This window comes from Salmo salar, chromosome 23, assembly GCF_965601325.2.
Source record: "Salmo salar chromosome 23, fSalSal1, whole genome shotgun sequence".
Lineage (NCBI taxonomy): Eukaryota > Metazoa > Chordata > Actinopteri > Salmoniformes > Salmonidae > Salmo > Salmo salar.
Genome location: NC_138313.1, coordinates 1,753,027 through 1,777,146, shown reverse-complemented (window position 1 = coordinate 1,777,146; position 24,120 = coordinate 1,753,027). Strand labels below are relative to the sequence as shown.

Genomic DNA, 24,120 nt, shown 5'->3' with positions numbered 1-24,120 from the left:
ACTGTGAACCATCAGATCCTCCTCTCCACCCTCTCCGAGTTGGGCATCTCCGGCGCGGCCCACGCTTGGATTGCGTCCTACCTGACAGGTCGCTCCTACCAGGTGGCGTGGCGAGAATCTGTCTCTGCACCATGCGCTCTCACCACTGGTGTCCCCCAGGGCTCTGTTCTAGGCCCTCTCCTATTCTCGCTATACACCAAGTCACTTGGCTCTGTCATATCCTCACATGGTCTCTCCTATCATTGCTATGCAGACGACACACAATTAATCTTCTCCTTTCCCCCTTCTGATAACCAGGCGGCGAATCGCATCTCTGCATGTCTGTCAGACATATCAGTGTGGATGACGGATCACCACCTCAAGCTGAACCTCGGCAAGACGGAGCTGCTCTTCCTCCCGGGGAAGGACTGCCCGTTCCATGGTCTCGCCATCACGGTTGACAACTCCCTTGTGTCCTCCTCCCAGAGTGCTAAGAACCTTGGCGTGATCCTGGACAACACCCTGTCGTTCTCCACTAACATCAAGGCGGTGACCCGATCCTGTAGGTTCATGCTCTACAACATTCGCAGAGTACGACCCTGCCTCACACAGGAAGCGGCGCAGGTCCTAATCCAGGCACTTGTCATCTCCCGTCTGGATTACTGCAACTCGCTGTTGGCTGGGCTCCCTGCCTGTGCCATTAAACCCCTACAACTCATCCAGAACGCCGCAGCCCGTCTGGTGTTCAACCTTCCCAAGTTCTCTCACGTCACCCCGCTCCTCCGCTCTCTCCACTGGCTTCCAGTTGAAGCTCGCATCCGCTACAAGACCATGGTGATTGCCTACGGAGCTGTGAAGGGAACGGCACCTCCATACCTTCAGGCTCTGATCAGGCCCTACACCCAAACAAGGGCACTGCGTTCATCCACCTCTGGCCTGCTGGCCCCCTTACCTCTGAGGAAGCACAGTTCCCGCTCAGCCCAGTCAAAACTGTTCGCTGCTCTGGCACCCCAATGGTGGAACAAGCTCCCTCACGACGCCAGGACAGCGGAGTCAATCACCACCTTCCGGAGACACCTGAAACCCCACCTCTTTAAGGAATACCTAGGATAGGATAAAGTAATCCTTCTAACCCCCCCCCCCCCTTAAAAGATTTAGATGCACTATTGTAAAGTGGTTGTTCCACTGGATATCATAAGGTGAATGCACCAATTTGTAAGTCGCTCTGGATAAGAGCGTCTGCTAAATGACTTAAATGTAAATGTAATGTAATAAATATATATCGATTACCTATCCTTTTAAAAAATGGTAGCAGGGTGACCATTTGAAGACTAATGTAGCAAATGAGAGGCCTATGCCACTTTACTTAGCTTCTGTTTGGCATTGTCGGTTGTTCTGTTTTTTTTCCATCATTGTAACGTTGTTTGGGGGCAAAACTTTATTTAGGTAGCCCCCTATAAAAGGCGTACAAACCTAAATAATAAATACATCGATCAAGTGCTACTTGATATGCAACAACATTCTGATGAAGGCCATTGACGGCCTAAACATCGTTATTTTAATATTTAGATAAATAAAGTATCAAGTTGTTAATTGTGACCAAGAGTTCGTCCTATTCCAGGGCCCCCAATTACATTCAGCCATGGAGCATTTATTTCTTGAGCGGATGGTTGGAACATAGTTATAAATAATTTGTATGCTGCAAATTGACCACATGAGGCCCAAACACTGAGTATACAAAAGATTAAGAACACCTGCTCTTTTCATGATATACAGTTGAAGTCGGAAGTTTACATACCTTAGCAAAATACATTTAAACTCAGTGTTCCACAATTCCTGACATTTAATCCTAGAAAAAATTCCCTGTCTTAGGTCAGTTAGGATCACCACTTTATTTCAAGAACGTGAAATGTCAGAATAATAGTAGAGAGAATGATTTATTTATTTATTTCATCACATTCCCAGTTAGTCAGAAGTTTACATACACCCAATTAATATTTGGTATCATTGCCTTTAAATTGTTTAACTTGGGTCAAACGTTTCGGGTAGCCTTCCACAACCTTCCCACAATAAGTTAGGTGAATTTTGGCCCATTCCTCCTGACAGAGCTGGTGTAACTGAGTCAGGTTTGTAGGCCTCCTTGCTCGCACACACTTTTTCAGTTCTGCCCACCAAGTTTCTATACGATTGAGGTCAGGGCTTTGTGATGGCCACTCCAATACCTTGACTTTGTTGTCCTTAAGCCATTTTGCCACACCTTTGGAAATAGGCTTGGGGTCATTGTCCATTTGGAAGACCCATTTGCGACCAAGCTTTAACTTCCTGACTGATGTCTTGAGAAGCTGCTTCAATATATCCACATCATTTCCCATCTATTTTGTGAAGTGCACCAGTCCCTCCTGCAGCAAAGCACCCCCACAACATGATGCTGCTACCCCCGTGCTTCACGGATGGGATGGTGATCTTCGGCTTGCAAGCCTCCCCCTTTTTCCTCTAAACATAATGATGGTCATTATGGCCAAACAGTTCTATTTTTGTTTCATCAGACCAGAGGACATTTCTCCAAAAAGTACGATCTTTGTCCCCATGTGCAGTTGCAAACCGTAGTCTGGCTTTTTTAATGGCGGTTTTGGAGCAGTGACTTCTTCCTTGCCGAGCGGCCTTTCAGGTTAGGTCGACATAGGACTCGTTTTACTATGGATATAGATACTTTTGTACCCGTTTCCTCCAGCATCTTCACAAGGTCCTTTGCTGTTGTCCTGGGATTGATTTGCACTTTTCGTACCAAAGTACGTTCATCTCTAGGAGACAGAACGCTTCTCCTTCCTGAGCGATATGACAGCTGCGTGGTCCCACTGTGTTTATACTATTGTTTGTACAGATGAACGTGGTAACGTTTGGAAATTGCTCCCAAGGATGAACCAGACTTGTGGAGGTCTACAATTCTTTTTCTGAGGTCTTGGCTGATTTCTTTTGATTTTGTCATGATGTCAAGCAAAGAGGCACTGAGTTTGAAGGTAGACCTTGAAATACATCCACAGGTACACCTCCAATTGACTCAAATTATGTCAATTAGCCTATCAGAAGCTTCTAAAGCCATGACATCATTTTCTGCAATTTTCCAAGCTGTTTAAAGGCACAGTCAACTTAGTGTATGTAAACTTCTGACCCACTGGAATTGTGATACAGTGAATTATAAGTGAAATAATTTGTCTGTAAACAATTGTTGGAAAAATGACTTGTGTCATGCACAAAGTATAAGTCATAACCTACTTGCCAAAGCTATAGTTTGTTAACAAGAAATTTGTGGAGTGGTTGAAAAACTAGTTTTAATGACTCCAACCTAAGTGTATGTAAACTTCCGACTTCAACTGTAGCTTTCACTTAGATTCACCTGGTTAGTCTATGATCCCTTATTGATGTCACTTGCTAAATCCACTTCAATCAGTGTATAGGTGAAGGGGAGGAGACAGGTTGAAGAAGGATTTTTAAGCCTTGAGACATGGATTGTGTATGTGTGCCATTCAGAGGGTGAATGGGCAAGACAGGCTGCCTGAGAGACCGGCCCATTCAACATCCCCAGCTGTCATCATAGGCAGCTCTATGGTGAGAAACAACTCTCTCCCCAAGGGAAAAACCCTGTGCTACCCAGGAGCACGAGTACAGGACATAACAAGGCTGCTTCTGACTGTTCTACCACAGATGCCGGGAGCTGACAATGTCATAGTAAATGTGGGGTCAAAAGACATCAGGAAGGCTAGCTCGGAACATTTGAAAATTGATTTTAAAGAACTTATTTTAGCATTAAAAGACTCCAAAAAACAGCCAATAATTTCAGGTCCAGTACCATCGTTGGGCCACGGGTGTGATAGATTCAGCAGACTGCTGGCATTACACATTTGCCTAAAATACTACTGTAGCTCTGCTGGAGTCACTTTTATTGATACATTTGACACCTTCTGGAAACAGATGATACTCGACAGGAACGACGGAGTCCATCAAAATCATCTTGGCTCTTGGACTGTGTTCACCCATTTCAAGGCTGCGTTGAAACAATGACTGGTAAATGATCCAGGACCAGCACAGTTAATCCGTACCATTGTGACAACGAGACATCATAATGCTGCATCAAATGTACATGATCTTAGGGGCATTGCAAACACAATGTAATTTATGTACCCCTAATTGCGCCAAAATACATCTGTTTATCCTACAGCTATTGTAAGCAGTAATCATGAGCCTATAAACCAGAGTTACACTGTTAGCACTGAGGCGGTGCGCAATAGTAGAAAGACCACTTCATGCAGCTCACCCTGCACTATAAACTCCAATGTAAATAAAATGACTAAGTCTACCTCTGATAAGCTTACCAGTAGAGCATTAAAAACAATCAAGCAACCCATAAATGTGCTAATAGCTTATATTAACAATTAGCCTAAGAAACACTTTCACCAAAAAGGACATATCGAGTGAATAGAGGAGTTATGTATCTATAATTCTTAAAATAATTGTTATGCTTTTTGTGAACGTTTATCGTGAGTAATTTAGTAAATTGTTAGCAAATTCCCCGGAAGTTTGCGGGGGGTATGCTAGTTCTGAACGTCACATGCTAATGTAAAAAGCTTTTTTTTTATATAAATATGAACTTGATTGAACAAAACATGCATGTATTGTATAACATAATGTCCTAGGTGTGTCATCTGATGAAGATCATCAAAGGTTAGTGCTGCATTTAGCTGTCTTCTGGGTTTTTGTGACATTATATGCTAGCTTGAAAAATGGGTGTCTGATTATTTCTGGCTTGGTACTCTGCTGACATAATCTAATGTTTTGCTTTCGCTGTAAAGCCTTTTTGAAATCGGACAGTGTGGTTAGATAAAGGAGAGTCTTATCTTTAAAATGCTGTGAAATAGTCATATGTTTGAAAAATTGAAGTTTTTGTATTTTTGAGGAATTTGTAATTCGCGCCACGCCTATCATTGGATATTGGAGCAGGTGTTCCGCTAGCGGAACGTCTAGATGTAAGAGGTTAAGAAATAATGTGACTAATCTAAATAAAAATAAACTACACTATGAAACCAAGAAATTATATAAAGAATGAGAGTAAAAAGCTTTGGGGCACCTTAAATGACATTTTTGGGAAAAAAGCCAACTCGGCTCCTTCATTCATTGAATCAGATGGCTCATTCATCACAAAGCCCACTGATATTGCAAACTACTTTAATGACTTTTTCATTGGAAAGATAAGCAAACTTAGGGATGACATGCCAGCAACAAACGCTGAAACTACACATCCAAGTATATCGGACCAAATTCTGAAAGACAAGAATTGTACTTTTGAATTCCATAAAGTCATTGTGGAAGAGGTGGAACAATTATTGTTGTCTATCAACAATGACAAGCCACCAAGGTCTGACAATCTAGATAGAAAATTACTGAGGATAATAGCAGACGATATTGCCACATCTTCAATTTAAGCCTACTAGAGAGCGTGTGCCCTCAGGCCTGGAGGGAAGCTAAAGTCATTCCGCTACCCAAGAATAGTAAAGCCCCCTTTACTGGCTCAAATAGCCGACCAATCAGCCTGTTACCAATCAGCCCGACCAATCAGCCTGTTACTCCTTAGTAACCTTCTGGAAAAAATAGTGTTTGACCAGATACAATGCTATTGTATTGTTACAGTAAAATTGACAACAGACTTTCAGCCGGCACTTACACAAATGACTGATGATTGGCTGAGAGATATTGATAATAAAATGATTGTGGGGGCTGTCTTGTTAGACTTTAGTGCAGCTTTTGAAATTATTGATCATAGTCTGCTGCTGGAAAAACATGTGTGTTATGGCTTTACACCCCCTGCTATAATGTGGAAAGAGTTACTTGTCTAACAGAACACAGAGGGTGTTCCTTAATGGAAGCCTATCAAATATAATCGCGGTAGAATCAGGAATTCCCCAGGGTAGCTGTTTAGGCCCCTTGCTTTTTTCAATGTTTACTAACGACATGCCACTGACTGAGTAAAGCCAGAGTTTCTCTGTATGCGGATGACTCAACACTATACACGTCAGCTACTACAGCGACTAAAATTACTGCAACACTCAACAAAGAGCTGCAGTTAGTTGTTTCAGAGTGGGTGGCAAGGAATAAGTTAGCCCTAAATATTTCTAAAACTAAAAGCATTGTATTTGGAACAAAACACTCACTAAACCCTAAATTTAAACTAAATAATGTGGAAATTGAGCAAGTTGAGATGACTAAACTGCTTGGAGTAACACTAGATTGTAAACCGTCATGGTCAAAACATATTGATGCATTAGTAGCTAAGATGGGGAGAAGTCTGTTTATAATAAAGCGATGTTAACAACACTATCAACAAGGCAGGTCCTCCAGGCCCTAGTTTTGTCGCACCGTCACTAATGTCCAGTCGTGTGGTCATCTGCCACAAAAAAGGACTTAGGAAAATTGCAATTGGCTCAGAACAGGGCAGCACGGCTGGCCCTTGGATGTACACAAAGAGCTATATTAATAATATGCATATGCATGTCAATCTCTCCTGGCTGAAAGTGGAGGAGAGATTGACTTCATCACTACTTTTATTTATGAGAGGTATTGACATGTTGAATGCACCGAGATGTCTGTCTAAACTACTGGCACACAGCTCGGACACCCATGCACACCCCACAAGAAGTCTCTTCACAGTCCCCAAATCCAGAACAGACTATGGGAGGTACACAGTACTACATAGAGCCATGACTCAAGTAACTCACGCAAGCAGTAAAATTACATTTTAAAAACAGATCATTTAAAAAAAAAACACCTTATGGAACAGCGGGGACTGTGAAGCAACACAAACATTGGCACATACACATGCATACACACACGATACATACGCACTATACATACACATGGATTTAGTAATGTAGATATGTGGTAGTGGTGGAGTAGGGGCCGGAGGGCACACAGTGTGTTGTGAAATCTGTGAATGTATTGTAATGTTTTAAAATTGTATAAACTACCTTAATTTTGCTGGACCCCAGGAAGAGTAGCTGCTGCTTTGGCAGCAGCTAATGGAGATCCATAATAAATACAAATATTTAAGTGCCTTTGAAAGGGTTATGATAGTACAGGGTATGCTGGGTTTTTCACACTCAACAGTTTATCAAGAATGGTCCACCAGCCAAAGAACATCCAGCAAACTTGACACAACTGTGGAATGCATTGGTGTAAACATGGTCAGCATCCCTGTGGAATGCTTGACACCTTGTAGAGTCCATGTCCCGACGAATTGAGGCTGTTCTGAAGGCAAAAAGGAGGAGGGAGGTTGCAGCTCAATATTAGGAAGGTGTTCTTAATGTTTTGTACACTCACAATATATATATATATTTTTTAATTCAAACCTTGATTACATTTGGATACAATCACATATGCCTCCATTTATGCATGGGAAAACGTGCTAATAGATTTTCTAAATTAAAATAACTGAGTTGATTTCCTGGTGATTTTATAGTCTTATGTCCAACAACGAAAAGTATTACAAATAAAACTAATTTGTTATTTTTGCTCAGAAAACCTGGGGGGCCGCCTATTCAGGAACCCTGCCCTATTCCTTCCTGATATGCAACAACTTGAGTTAGGTTTAGGGCTAGTGGAAAGTTAGTTGAACCTCTATGAACCATTTGTGAGGGACTATTCAAATAAAATATTAGTTTGCTGTATTGACAAAGCCAACATAACATATTTAACACAATTTTAGCAGGGCATACCTGAAGAGTGTTGGTGAAGAAATCATGGTAGAACATGGGCCAGTCCTGACGACCAATATCCACTATGACTTTGCAGAGTTTGTTGCGTATGAAGAAGGGCATAGCTTTGTGCTGGGCCAGCAACAGCTTGGGCAGGCAGCTACGGAGCTCCATCTTGTCCTGTGAGGCTACTCCCAGCCACATCTTATTGACCAGGTTCTGAAAAGGCAACAATGGGCAGATTTATTTCAACTAGCCAAACTTGCTTTAAAACACCATTATAACTTATCATGATCATAACCATAATTAGGCCTATCATGTGATAGCTGAGACTCAGTTACAAAGTGTAGGGTGTCTTCTCTTGCATATTCATTCCAGTCATCAGCAACATACCACTAGGTCGGGTACATGTCTAATATCAATGTGTTAACAATAACAAGGGTTATAAAACGACTATGGGTTAAGGGAAATTCTCATTTGAACAGACATTTTAAGTTGGAAAAGGTGTACCTTGTGACCACCCTGGGGTAGGTTTAGCCATTAATTACTGTTCTGCATTGTAACACCATCATAAAATACTAAAATGTTGCAACATTATGAGCAGCCCAACACGTTTTCTGACGGTTTTGACATGATGTTATTATGCAGCCGTTATATTCAGGTGTCATAAGACTAAAGAACACTGCAATATGTCACAATGCACTTATCGCATTATAATAATACATTTTACTTTCAAGACACCCAAAGTCACATACACAAGATAACTTGTCAAATATATATTATGACAATATAATTTATGACACACGCTATGAAGCTTAATAAAACTTATGAAGCATTATGGCGGACAGTTTATATCTTTGGGCTTTTAGTGACGTTCATAATTATAAATTCACACCGCGAGAAAAAGTGGCTTAAAGGGATACTTTTGGATTTTGTCAATGAGGCCCTTTATCTACTTCCCCAGAGTCAGAATTGGCTCGTGAACCTACCTCTAACTTTCTTCATAAAAATGGTATCTATGAGTTCATCAGACTCTGGGGAAGTAGATAAAGGGCCTCATTGACAATATCCAAAAGTATCCCTTAAATTATATACTGTAGGCTACAGAAACCACTGCAAAAGCCTACATAACCTTACATTACAGATTGTCTCTCCTAGTACTCAAAGAGGTACCCATAACACAGTTTCAGAAAACACTGAAGAGGTCATAAGAATGTTTTAAGAGAAAATCCTGTGTTAAGTCGTGTTTAATATTGAAATCATGAACAAAAACAGCTTATTTTCAAGCTATATTGCCACAGGCCCCAGGGCTGACCACAAGATGCAGACTCATCCCAAGCTTCATCCAAATCCCCAAAACAGTTCCTCATTAAAAGGATATCGCCAAATTTAATGAAGCATTAGTAATGGAGATTTTTGTTACATCTATTTAAACTAAATTGGGATCCTTAACATTAATAAAATTCACAAAATTAAAATCACAGTGCAGTTATGACTAAACATATTATTTTCTGTGTTCCAGCCTAACTAATGTGGTGGCTAATTTCTGCATTACCAAATGAGGAGAATTATAAACTTCACACACCAGTCAGAGTTATACTTATAACTACATCTTTAATAATTAAGAGCTTTTGCAAAAGCACTTTGACTTTCAATGATGCGCTATCTCTAACGAACCATTGAAAAGTGATTACACAAAAGTACAAAGATCTTTTATAGCCAAGATACACCCCTCTCAACATACATGACGAATCACAGATACATAGAATGGGTCACAAGGGTAAGTTTTGTATGAAATATATCTATAAAACATATCAGACAGCAACTGTTGTGTCAACAGCTTTCATTGTACAGACCAGTGTCTGGTCCTTCTACCCCAAACTGGAAACGTCTCTCCCTGGTACGGTATAGAACAGAACCATTAGCTCATCCAATGGCATAAATCAATTGACAACTCTAGATACTCCCATCTCAAGTAAACCCCCTCTTGACTCCACTCCTGGACAAGCTCACTGAGGGGAGTGAGCCTCTAGGTCATACACTATCCCAAGATAAGTGCAACATCAGAGGGGACATACAATGGTCCAGACACTGCCATACACCTTCCCCCAATGCCAAAGGAGGGAGTGACTTGCGCACAGACATTGTGGAGACAAGTAATTGGTTCCCCATTAATCACGCCATCCCTTCACATGGTTTAACAGATACATTCACATATGGCAAGTATATTACATAAGCATATTATGCAAATAAAACATCTTAATTATCTATGTTACCCAACTAATTCTGATTCATCCGCCACACTAGACGATATGATATAAAATACCTGGGGAAAGTTGTGTAATTTAAAGTTAGACTGCGATATCACGTACATGCAGAAAGTAAACAGCATAGTAATTTCCACAACAACTAAGAGTGGAGCGCAAGGCTCAACTTCACCTCTGTTTTTGTGCCCTGGCTACCACGTAGAGCCCTGCATGGGCTTGCATTTTAAGCCCTACCCACGCCCGTGACATTCAGGCCCTACTCAACCTACCCAGGCCCTACTCAACCTACCCAGGCCCTGCTAAAACCAAAAATAACTTCCTCGTAAGTAAATCCATTAGCTGCTCCTCTCACTCGCTCCCTGCGCGCAGGCAGCTCGCTCTGCATGCAGGGGGGGTTGGAAGGTCCACTGGAGTTCTTTGATCATCAATTTAACTATCAACAGGTTAGCCAATGTTAGTTTACTATAAAATAAACTATAGTTTAAAGTATCTCCGAGCAAGAGATCTGTCTTTAACACCAGATCTCATGTTCTGAAAATGTCAATGTGTGACATCTGCATTAAGTACTGAGAATTTCTTGAGTTTATTTATCAACAGAAAGCAGCCCCATTAAAATAACCATTGCTATGTAACGGTGTCCTCTTACTACTACTGGACTATTCATAACGTTCACCAAATGAACTTACCTCAAATACTGTGAGACTGTACATCATCACATACTCGTTGCGAGTGTTGGAGAGGAAGTACAAGCAGTAGCGCCATGCTCCCATCTGCTGAGCAAAGTTATTCAGCAGCTCTTCTGCAGAAAAAAGGAAGCACATGATTTATTTTAATTTTATGTTGAGTCATTTCAAGTCCTCGCTTACATAAAAGGTAATTATGACAACTTATCACAACTATAATAACATTTCTATAGTACTTTTCATAAGAATGTCAAAGCGCTTAAATAGCAAAAAACAAACAAAATCATGAATAGCCTAGCTAGTTAGGTCAACTATTAGAGGCCAAGTCTTTGAGTGCATGCATCCTCCAATGATGGAGAGGGATGGGTTCATGACTTGATCAGACGATCATGTAGAGGACTACTCTGGGAACCAGTCTGTCGTGTAGCTACTGGATCTCTCCTCCTTCAAAATGTGTAGCACCCACTTGGGTGATGCCTCAGCAGCTCTTGGCGACAGAAAGCTCACCAAACACAGTTCAGAGTAGTAGCAAGTCGTCCTCACTACGAGTCCTTTGCCGCAGCACTGCATTCTTTTACTTAAAAAATATGAGGATATATTACCTGTATCTGTAATTAAAATGGCATCCGCACTCTATAGTCAATAGCAAATCAATATAAAAAGTTCTGCAAACAGGCCACTATTTCGGGACCAAACGTTCCATGACAATAGCGTTGCATGAATGCAATTATCATGGAACTTTGAGCCAACATAGCAGCACCCATTACAATTTTAAGTCACATATAAAGTGTACCACAGTACATGGCTCTGGTCCATTCTACTATCATGCCAAATTTCATAAGGGTGGACAGACTTGCTCAGATGGTTGCACAACAATACTTTTGAATAGGCAGGTTTCTGCACCCAGATCAAATTTGGCACGGCACTACCACACTCACCAATCTCTCTCTTGCGCTCGTTGGTTGTACAGCTGTGGAAGAACTCTGTCAGGAGACTCTCCAGAGCGCGCAGTGAGCTCTCCTCTGATGCCTGCCGGATCAAAGGAGGAAGGGAGCGAGGGAGGGAGGAATGATAGATAGGCGGGGAAGAGGAATTGGAAAATATGAGCGATAGGTAGAGAGCTTTAAGAAGAAAAAAATTGTTAGTTTATCAGAGTTAAGAATGTGACCTAAGCTCACTCCACAGCTAGCTTAACATTTTGCCAATGGAGCTAGCGTATTGGATCGTTTTCTTTAGCTCAATTGGTTTGTACGTTGTCAAGGGCGGTCTGAGTGTTTGCGATCAGTGGATCACTAGTTCAAGCCCGCTATGGAGACAGGGACAGTGGATGAAGCTATCCTGTTATTAAGCCGGGCATGCACTACACAATTTTGGCTACGATTTAGTTTTCGAGATCGGAGAATAAATCCCGATGTCGTTGCCTATTCAGGGCGTAGAGCCGTCACCGACACTCATTGAATGTGAGTGGGTCAGAGACACAATCTAGGGGCTACCGATCCCGTCTTTGAGCTGTCCGGATATTTTCAAACATGTTTGATTTTATCGGCACAAAACCTGAAATGCCGTTGTAGTTTGAGATGTGCAACGAAACATTTTGAACAGTGATCAGCAATAGCCAATGAGAGCTCGCCATTGCGATGATAACGTTGTATGGCATCACCCAGAATGTGTACTCTAGAGCAGGGTCGATGACTAATACTAGTATGTGTATGCAGCCTTTAACCAAAGCATAAAATTGTTACAGCTTTGAAGTTCACAAGCAATGCTATTGAATTCAAAATGTATTGGCTACATACACTACCTGACCAAAAGTATGTGGACAACTGCATGTCGAACATCTCATTCCAAAATCAGAGGCATTAACATGGAGTTGGTCCCCCCCTTTGCTGCTATAACAGCCTCCACTCTTCTGGGAAGATTTTCCATTAGATGTTGGAACATTGCTGCAGGGACTTGCTTCCATTCAGCCACACAAGCATTAGTGAGGTCGGGCACTGATATTGGGCAATTAGGCCTGAGTTGCAGTCAGCTTTCCAATTCATTTCAAAATTGTTCAATATGGTTGAGGTCAGGGCTCTGCGCAGGCCAGTCAAGTTCTTTCATACTGATCTCGACAAACCATTTCTGTATAGACCTTGCTTTGTGCACGTGGGCATTGTCATGCTGAAATAGGAAATGGCCTTTCCCAAACTGTTGCCACAAAGGTGGAAGCACAGAATCGTCTAGAATGTGTGCTGTAGCATTAAGATTTCCCTTCACTGGAACTAAGGGCCCTAGCTCGAACCATGTAAAACAGCCCCAGACCATTATTCTTCCTCCACCAAACTTTACAGTTTACCCTCTGCATTGGGACAGGTAGCATTCTTCTGGCATCCGCCAAACCCAGATTTGTCCCTCAGACTGCCAGATGGTTGAAGCTCGCATCCGCTACAAGACCATGGTGCTTGCCTACGGAGCTGTGAGGGGAACGGCACCTCCGTACCTTCAGGCTCTGATCAGGCCCTACACCCAAACAAGGGCACTGCGTTCATCCACCTCTGGCCTGCTCGCCTCCATGGGGTATTGTGTGTAGATTGATGAGGAAATTGTTTTATTTAATCCATTTTAGAGTACGGCTGTAACAAAAAGTGGAAAAAGTCAAGGGGTCTGAAGACTTTCCAATTGCACTGTATTTTGATAAGGTACACCCAGCGGACTGAAACTTCATTTTTGTAGGTATAATACAGCTAGGGCTATCTAGACTTGCTCCGGCAAACAAATCCATTACACTACCTACCTAAATGTAAAGTAAACTCAACTGAGTAATAGAAAAGAGAGACAACTTGAAAACGTGCAGGATACATCTTTCCGGTGTCCCTGACTTCAGGTTTTTGTACTGTGGTATGCTTGTTCTCGTAGCACAACTCACAGGCCACTTGGTGTATGTTTTTTTTGTTGGTGAGATGAAATTGCCAGGATCTCTGAAAGGTATTATTGTACGTCAGAATTGCAACACAAGATTTGTTCAAGCCTAAAATGTTAGTCCGTAATCCTAACATGGTGTTGGTATGTTCAAAGATCACATCTCATTTACGTTTCATGTTTCACGCATGGCTTTTCTTACGATCCTAAAAATGTATGTATGGATTTTCTTACGATCCTAACGATACGTTTGTTCAACATTTTGGCAGTTATCTAGCTCCATATTCATACATAATAGATACCATTTAGCAGACATTTTTATCCAAAGCAACTTACAAGGCTGCTTGCATACATTTTATGTATGGAGGGCCCCGGGAAGCGAACTCACAACCCTGGCGGTGCAAGCACCATGCTCTACCAACAGTCATACAGGACCATACTCCAGCTCCTCATGAAAGTGAATTTATTCTAGACACAGATTTAGATGAAGCTAGGCTAATTCGCTTGCCTCATGCATTGTTTCTTTCGAGGAGAAAGACTTCTCCCGACACTTATGCCACAACACTTGAACAATCAAAATAAACAATCTACATTTGTCTTTTTATTTTGTTATGATCTGTCGCTCAGTAAACATGCCTGTGCGAGAATAAATAATAAGAGCAAGCAAGCATGGGCTTGGATCACAACAGACGTCGTCAGCAATGGAATAATTATACGAACAGACAAAGAAGGCCTACTAAACAACGCCAAGTAAACAGACAAAAACAACAATATGGCTTCAGCTAAGTTGACAGAAAACAACTAAACTGACCAAAAATATAAACACAACATGCAACAATTTTGATTTTAATGAGTTACAGTTCATAAGGAAATCAGTCAATTTTCAATTTAAAACATGCATTATGCACTAATCTATGGATTTCACATGACTGGGAATACAGATATCTGTGACCAACAGAGGCATATCTTTAAAAAAAAAGGTAGAGGCGTGGATCAGAAAACCAGTCAGTATCTGGTGTGACCACCATTTGCCTCATGCAGCGCGACACATCTCCTTCGCATAGAGTTGATCAGGCTGTTGAATGTGGTAGTTATTGGCAGTAGAAAGGCCTTACTGAAAAGCTCAGTGACTTTCAATGTCAGTTCATCAAATTTCTGCCCTACTAGAGCCGCCCCGGGTCAACTGTAAGTGATTTTATTATGAAGTGGAAATGTCTAGGAGCAACAACGGCTCAGCCGCGAAGTGGTAGGCCACACAAGCTCACAGAACAGGACAGCCAAGTGCTGAAGCGTGTAGCACGTAAAAATCACCTGTCCTCAGTAGAGCTGACCCCAATTAGTCAAGTGGTCGATTGTTTGGCCGTTATGCTGTTGGTCGACCGAGATTGTTTTAGTCGAGCAGTAACAAATAAATCCAATTATATATGTCCATCTCAGTGAACTAATCAACTGCGGAGGCCTAGACTAAAAGCCAATTTATGCTCGATTTGAAAATGTTGTCAGAGGCTCCATACGGAGGGTGTGACGCAATTACGGAGCCTCTAGAGGCATGCAGAGGCCAAATCAAGCTCTGTACTGCATCACCATGCAACTCCCAAATTTTGTAACAATGCGGAAGGCTCTGTATAGCTCCGCATTGGTAGGTGGGGGCAGTACATCCTGTATAAACACAAACTCACTTCCTTGACAACAGCTCTGCACTGCTCCGAGAAGCAAATGTATGAATGCCCTGACTTCTGCTGAGGCCGTATCACCGTAAATGGCCAATGCAGATGTCGGATTGACCATGCGCCCAGATGCACAATGCACTTCTCTCTCCAGAATGCACTCTCCCACCAATTTATGCACATTCATTGTTTCATAATTTGGTTTACTAAATTCCATTTACAAGTTCTGTCAATTTAGTCATTGTCTTTTGTTTGGAGCGCTCCTGTCAATGTTGAGTAAGGACGCGCATGCATAGAAATAGGCCTATAGGCTACCTGGCCTGCGCACAAACGTAGGCATATAAATGTGCCCATTTGGGGATCTGATAGTATTTCTGATTGGCTTAACACACCACCACTAACGACCTGTGGAGCTTCTCAAAGTAATGTTTTCTTCACCTCAAACAGCAAGCAATCAAAGTCTGTTTTTACCTCAATTGAGAATTACAATAGACTGAAAAACAGCTTCCATCTCAAGGCCATCAGGCTGTTAAACAGCCATTACTAACAGAGTGGCTGCTGCCAACATACAGACTCAAATCTCTTGCCATTTTAATAAATGGATTAAATAATGGTATCACTAGTCACTTTAAATAACGCCACTTTAATAATGTCTACATATCCTACATTACGCATCTCATATGTATATACTGTATTCTATACCATCTACTGCATCTTGCCTATGCCGCACAGCCATCGCTCATCCATATATTTATATGTATATATTCTTATTCATCCCTTACATTTTGTGTATAAGGTAGTCGTTGTGAATTTGTTAGATTACTTGTTAGATATTACTGCTCTGTCGGAACTAGAAGCACAAGCATTTCACTACACTCGCATTAACATCTGCTAACCATGTGTATGTGACCAATAGAATTTGATTTGATTTAGTTCCTCAGTATATTTGAAAAATCTTTCCAGCTCTCTCCCTTTCGATAACCACTCAGCTTGAAAGAAAAAAAATGACATACTCCGATCCAGTGGAAACGTCATGAAATAGGCTTCTTATCAGTGCTCGACTTGGACTGAAAAAGGTTCCAGTACTCATTTTGGGTGCTGGTACTGTTTATATTTACGTGCAGGAGATCCACAATACTTTTGATCTAATATTCTATAAGAGGAACAGGAGCTCAAGCAGTAGAAAATTGGAATATTTTATACAATGATGCAAGTTCGCTAGCGCAAGCTTTGAGCAGGCCCCAAGTTAATAGTCGATAACTTCGTTGCAGACAGGCCATGTGAAGCCAATGCGATTTATAGGATTTAAAAATATATAATTTAATCAGGATGTTTTCTACCTGCAGGCAGCAATGTTTTAATTTGTTGGCTTTATGTAAGCTATTTTTACATAGTTGGCAATGGAAGTTACTTTTTAGGATTGCGTCATTTTGATTTAGATTGGATAGAATTTTGATTAACCACATGACAATGATTTTGAGATATGAAGATTATTATAAATTAAACTAAACTGTATCACAAAAATGTGCATATGAAAACCATAACTGGCACGCAGATCGGTAGAAATGGTAAGATAAATTGGCATTCCACATGAGAAAGGTTGCAGACTCCTTGTGTAGCCCATTACCGGCAACTTTAGGAGAGTAATGGCTGAATCTGCAAAAGCCAGCAGGAGCAGGAGAATAGTTGGGTCAGATTAAGCTTTTTTTCCTCCTTCTGGTTACATAGATCTCCGAGGCATCAAACCCTAAGCTTAAAGCATTAGACAAGCTCAATGAACATTGTTGATTTTATTAAAATGTAACCCGATTCAGGAAACTAGGCGTATGTCGCAAGTCACGATTTCACAGGAGAGCCGTTTGAACATAAAAATAATTTTTTATCAAAATGCGTTTTTTGGCAGAAATGCCTTCTCGAATGTGAAACCTGTATGCCATCTGTAAATACGAATAAAATGGTTAAATTAGGAGCCTAGTTGGTTTAGCCACAGAAGTGAGCAACCTTCCTGCTAGCCATGATTGGCTGAGATAATGAGTGGGCTGGACATACCGAGAGAGGATTGGTCTGCCATATAGCATGCGCCTGTTTATTGGAGCTGGTCAGTATGTCTAGGTAATCGTGTCAAAAGCGTCTCTTTAAAAATAATGTATCACGTAGTAAAACTGCATAAACCTAATGTCAAGTTAAAGTGTACTGTTAGCTAGCTGGCTCGCTAGCTAACATTATGTGTATGTGTAACAGTGTAGGTTCCGTCCCTCTCTTCGCCCCAACCTGGGCTCGAACCAGGGACCCTTGCACACATCAACAACTGACACCCACGAAGCATCGTTACCCATCGCGCCACAAAAGCCGCGGCTCTTGCAACACAAGGGGAACAACCACTTCAGGTCTCAGAGCGAGTGACGTCACCGATTGAAACGCTATTAGCGCGCACCACCGCTAACTAACTAGCCATTTCACATCGGTTGCATATGCTCTCCACTTTCTGGAGGACCGAGTTTTGAAATCAGTGGAATTCGAGTATGATAGCTAAGGAGATGGAGAAAACACCAGTCTGGATTACATCGTCAAACTAAGGGCAACCATGCATGGCATCAGACAGGAGACGCATCCAACCATGATTTATACTGGTAAGACAGTCTAGCTAGCTACATTTTCAGATATTACACGTTTCTAATTTTAACAGAAAGTGGTTTCATTTCAAGTGTACTGTTAGCTAGCTAACGTTAGCTAGTTTCCTGGCCATGGACCCAAAATATCAATGTTTTTTTCCCCGAGCCACTTAGTTATCACTTTTGCCTTATGGCAAGGTGCTCCATCATGCTGGAAACGGCATTGTTCATCACCAAACTGTTCCTGGATGGTTGGGAGAGGTTGCTCTCGGAGGATGTGTTGGTACCATTCTTTATTCATGGCTGTGTTCTTAAGCAAAATTGTGAGTGAGCCCACTCCCTTGGCTGAGAAGCAACCTCACACATGAATGGTCTCAGGATGCTTTACTGTTGGCATGACACAGGACTGATGGTAGCGCTCACCTTGTCTTCTCCGGACAAGCTTTTTGCCCCAAACAATCGGAAAGGGGATTCATCAGAGAAAATGACTTTACCCCAGTCCTCAGCAGTCCAATCCTTGTACCGTTTGCAGAATATCACTGTCCCTGATGTTTTTCCTGAAGAGAAGTGACTTCTTTGCTGCCCTTCTTGACACCAGGCCATCCTCCAAAAGTCTTCGCCTCACTGTGCGTGCAGATGCACTCACACCTGCCTGCTGCCATTCCTGAGCAAGCTCTGTACTGGTGGTGCTCCAATCCCGCAGCTGAATCAACTTTAGGAGACAGTCCTGGCGCTTGCTGGACTTTCTTGGGCGCCCTGAAGCCTTCTTCACAACAATTGAACCGCTCTCCTTGAAGTTCTTGATGATCCGATAAATGGTTGATTTAGGTGCAATCTTACTGGCAGCAATATCCTTGCCTGTGAAGCCCTGTGAAAACCTTGCCTGTGAAAACCTCTGTAAATCTCCTGCCAAAAGGTCAGACCAAATTAGTATTACAAGGAGAACGTTTTTGAAAAATGTGTCCAACAGCCCTTTCTTAAAGTATATGTTTTGATCTGTGCATTGGACACTAACTGATACTATTTTATTTGATCCTTTGTGTCTGTATTTCAATGAAACGCTCAATGAAAGGTGATTGCGTTTCTTTCAGAACTTCCTCATTGCCCAGTTCTCAAATAATCTGCACTGCAGTTCATTCATTGAATTGCATGGTTCACTTTTAGAATGGCTGTTCAACTTTCCTGCTTGACTATTCATATTGACAATAGTTCTGCTCCACAGGACTTAGCAAATGCTGCACTGTGCTTGGTCATATTACTAAAACATGAATGAACACCTTGATAACCGTATTTTGTTCATTTTCAAGTTTTTCTTTCATTAATTGTAGTGACTTGATTTCATCAGAATCCCCAAAGTTATTTGTGCGTTGTTAAATAAAAATCTACTCCAATGCCACTTCTGTTCTGAGTGGCCAAGTATCGGAGGTCGGCATTGGCAATTAATTCCCTGTGCATCTTCTATAGGGCAGTATTATGTAATGACAATGCAATTTGGGGGGGCTCCCGAGTGGCACAGCGGTCTAAGGCACTGCATCTCAGTGCTAGAGGCGTACTGACTAGAGGCTGTATCACAATCAGCCGTGATTGGGAGTCCCATAGGGCGGTGTACAATTGGCCCAGCGTCATCTGGGTTATGGCTTGGCCGGGGAAGCCTGTCATTGTAAATAAGAATTTGTTCTTAACTGACTTGCCTTGTTAAATAAATAAAAAAAGTTGCTCCCTCTCTGGAGCTCAAATTGTTCTTTATGCCATCTTTATCTGAAGTTATGATATTGCCTGAATATGAGACATGGAAATCTAGTGCATTCCAGAACAATAAATAATTTTAGCTCGCATGAAGACTGGCCACAGTATCCATTTATTTTAAGATATAGTTTTTGTATATCCATTTCTGAGCTACTGAAAATGTATGATACAGTTGAAGTCGGAAGTTGACATGCACCTAGCCAAATACATTTAAACTCAGTTTTTGACCATTCATGACATTTAATCCAAATAAAAATGCCCTGTCTTAGGTCACTTAGGATCGCAACTTTATTTTAAGAATGTGAAATGTCAGAATAATAGTAGAGAGAATGATTTATTTCAGCTTTTATTTCTTCCATCACATTTCCAGTGGGTCAGAGGTTTACATACACTCAATTATTATTTGGTAGCATTGCCTTTAAAATGTTTAACTTGGGTCAAACGTTTTGGGTAGCCTTCCAGAAACTTCCCACAATAAGTTGGGTGAATTTTGGCCTATTCCTCCTGACAGAGCTGGTGTAACTGAGTCAGGTTTGTAGGCCTCGCTCACACACGCTTTTTCAGTTCTGCCCACAAATGTTCTACAGGACTGAGGTCAGGGCCTTGTGATGGCCACTCCATTACCTTGACTTTGTTGTCCTTAAGCCATATTGCCACAACTTTGAAAGTATGCTTGGGGTCATTGTCCATTTGGAAGACTAATTTGCGACCAAGCTTTAACTTCCTGTCTGATGTCTTGAGATGTTGCTTCAATATATCCACATCATTTTCCTGTCTCATGATGCCATCTATTATGTGAAGTGCACCAGTCCCTCCTGCAGCAAAGCACCCCCACAACATGATACTGCCACCCCCGTGCTTCACGGTTGGGATGGTGTTCTTCGGCTTGCAAGCCTTCCCCTTTTCCCTCCAAACATAACGATGGTCATTATGACCAAACAGTTCTATTTTTGTTTCATTAGACCACAGGACATTTTTCCAAAAAGTACAATCTTTGTCCCCATGTGCAGTTGCAAACCGTAGTCTGGCTTTTTTAATGGCGTTTTTGGAGCAGTGGCTTCTTTCTTGCTGAGCAGCCTTTCAGGTTATGTTGATATAGGACTCATTTTACTGTGGATATAGATACTTTTGTACCTGTTTCCTCCAGCATCTTCACAAGGTCCTTTGCTGTTGTTCTGGGATTGATTTGCACTTTTACGTTCATCTCTAGGAAACAGAACGCGTCTTCTTCCTGAGCGGTATGACGGCTGCGTGATCCCATGATGTTTATACTTGCTTACTATTGTTTGTACAGATGAACGTGGTACCTTCAGGCATTTGGAAATAGATCCCAAAGGTGAACCAGACTTGTGGAGGTCTACAATTTTTGGCTGATTTCTTTTGATTTTCCCATGATGTCAAGCAAAGAGGCACTGAGTTTGAAGGTAGGCCTTGAAATACATCCACAGGTACACCTCCAATTGACTAAAATAATGGCAATTAGCCTATCAGAAGCTTCTAAAGCCATGACATAATTTTCTGGAATTTTCCAAGCTGTTTAAAGGCACAGTCAACTTAGTGTATGTAAACTTCTGACCCACTGGAATTGTGATACAGTGAATTTTAAGTGAAATGATCTATCTTTAAACAATTGTTGGAAAAATTACTTGTGTCATGCACAAAGTAGATGTCCTAACTGACTTGCCAAAACTATAGTTTAAATGAGTTTTAATGACTCCAACCGAAGTGCATGTAAACTTCCGACTTCAACTGAATCTAAAATGTACTGCACAGTAAGGATTGGATTTTAATCTTTCCTACAAATAGGCCTACCCATGATAACTTTTTGAAATACCTACTACTTCTCTTTGAATGGACCCTCTCCCATTCATCACTAGTCAGTGTAAACACCGTTATTTGGAGTGGTATTTTTTAAATTTTTAATAAGTCTGAGACTACTGCTTCTTTTACAGATGAGCCCTGCATAAATACATCAAACACATACAAAATTATAAAACATATTAAGGAAAATACACATTTATAGCAACATAGAGGTGCCTGAACCCTCCAAATGCCTGAACCATCCAGTATGCCAGAACCTCCAAAATGTGCCTCATCTGACAAAACCAATTTCAGTGTATCCTCGCTTATTTCGACGTCAACATCTCCAGTTACACGCTGTTCCTCTGATTCAGTTTTCATAAAGCTTATGATTTCTTCATCTGATAAACCTCTAACACAACTTTCTGTCTCTAAGTGGTAGTATTAATTCCCAATATCTTGGGTGTCTGAGATTTGATTGAGCTGCACGTACGCACACTACATGTTAATGTTTTTAAAGGCATGTCATTTGTAAAGTCTATTGTCTGTGTAGTATGGTTCGTTCTGCGTTGGGTAATTTAATGAGGACACTGCCACAACTGGAGGTCTGCTTGTTGGATTTTTATTTGCCCTGCGCACGAAGAGACAACACAAAATATGTTAGCCCTTGGCGCAGTCACAGCTCTCAGGCACCACAGTTTTATATAAAAAATTGCAGTGCCAAGGACAACATACCTCGCTAGCTGAAGGTCAGGCAAGAGAGAACAATAGGGGGGGTACAGAAATACAGATAACCCACTATGTACCAAACCAAAATATACAAAACTTTTACAATCAAGTGTATTTACAACAGAGATATGAAAAAGTGTTTGTACACAAAAAATAACATTAGCTATGCAGCTGTAATTAAATAAAAAAAACACTGAATTATTTTAATAAAATTATTAACATCCCCTCTTGACCTGGCCTATTTGAACTGGTCCTTGTGTGCAACTTGGTGCATAATCTAGGGGAACAACATCACACTGCTACATTCTTATCGGCACAATTCAAAACACATTACCTCGAAGGTAACGAAGCAAAGAAAAAAATAAGAAGCATGTCACACCCACAGGGCGACTGTCACGGGTATGTAGGGCAGGAGGAAGGAGCAGAGTCAAATGCAAGATGTGATAGTTCAGTAGGCCGAAGTTTAATGGCACTCAACACGCTAGGTGTATCAACAACACAGAGATCGCAGAAAACCCCAAAAGGGAAACGGGTAATCCAGATGAAGAGGCGAAAATACGCACGGGGCGCAGCCCGGCTTAAATCGATACTCCAAATAATAAAATGCTGGAGCAACATACAAAGTACAACCACACTGCCCGCTGACAATCAAAAATAATCCCACACAACACACAACACCCACAGGAACAAACTAAATACACCCCCCCCCCCCCCCCCCCACTAATGACAGAAACGAAAACAGGTGCGGACTTAGACAGACAAAACACAACGAACACAGAAACATAGATCGGTGGCAGCTAGTAGACCGGCGACGACGACCGCCGAGCGCCGCCCGGCCGAGGAGGGGCACCATTTTCTGTGGATACTGTGACAGCGACAGAGTAACCCAGTGTTGTCCCTTAATTCTAGACCCAAAAATGGTCGACCAGCTGAAAAGCTATCCCGTGAGGGATTAGGAAAAATAAGGGGTAGCTAATCCCTTATTCAACTGTGTACAAAAAAATGCCATATACATTTTCTGCTGATGGACTACACACAAAGTTACATGAATTGTCGAATATATTACACAAACCAATAAATCATTCTAAGACACACTTAGATTACTACACATATATATATATATATATATATATATATATATATATATATATATATATATATATATATATATATATATATATATATATATATATAAAGGGTAGGCAATATCCTACCGTCACTGAAATACCATGAACTGTTTTATTTTTTGTGTAGACATAGTTTGGATTAGCCTATTCACTGGCTTAATAAGTCTACCTACTCTAGTCCGAACACCCTCACTCAAAAACCTAGCAGGAATGTCACGGACAGCTCTAACCGTGCTCAGAGGTCTAACCTCAGGATGGGGAGTACTGCAGATCGGCATATCCGGAGCCAGCACACTTTCAGTTACAGACTCAACACTAGTAGTGTCAGATGACTGATCAGAATCCTGGTAGATTGTCACAGACCACGCTGACGAACCGTCTTCAACCAAGTTAACATCATCTGTCATAGCATCATCCACACTGAATGGAGTTTTGCTATCAGAACTCTTGTAGGTTTCGGGGATATCGCTCTGGTTCACTTCTGCTGAGCACAGCTCACTCAAGGGGACTTCATACGGTTGTTCCACTTCACTTCCATCAGCTGGAACGTCACCATCCTCTTGGAGTATCCTCCCAGAAGACTCAGGAAGGCCTGCTACCCAGTGCTACCCCGTCACTCCCATCCATTTAGCTGGACTCTGCAGACATCACAGAGATCACGTCACCACTCGATACAGATCCGTGACGCTCAGGTTCCTTCCAAGAAGGCAAAGGCAGAAAGTTGGCTGGCATAATCAGGTTCCTATGCACAGTTTTGATGCGTCCACTGGTAGGGTGTTGGATACGATATGTGTTCAGTGAGCTGTTCTTCGCAAAAACTATGTACACCACATTCTCCCAGCGATCAGCCAGTTTCTTCTTGACCCT

At 41.6% G+C, this 24,120-nt stretch overlaps 1 protein-coding gene across 1 annotated transcript in view; it reads right to left on the bottom strand.

The window, feature by feature from the left end:
• LOC106583883 (exportin-6) overlaps nt 1–24,120 on the bottom strand; it is a 78,778-nt gene that overhangs the window by 52,844 nt on the left and 1,814 nt on the right. The window contains exons 2-4 of the mRNA XM_014168507.3: nt 11,610–11,700; nt 10,675–10,787; nt 7,743–7,940 (exon numbers count right to left, since the gene is read on the bottom strand). Coding sequence (XP_014023982.1) covers nt 7,743–7,940; nt 10,675–10,787; nt 11,610–11,700 — 402 coding nt within the window. The remainder of the gene's footprint in view (nt 1–7,742; nt 7,941–10,674; nt 10,788–11,609; nt 11,701–24,120) is intronic.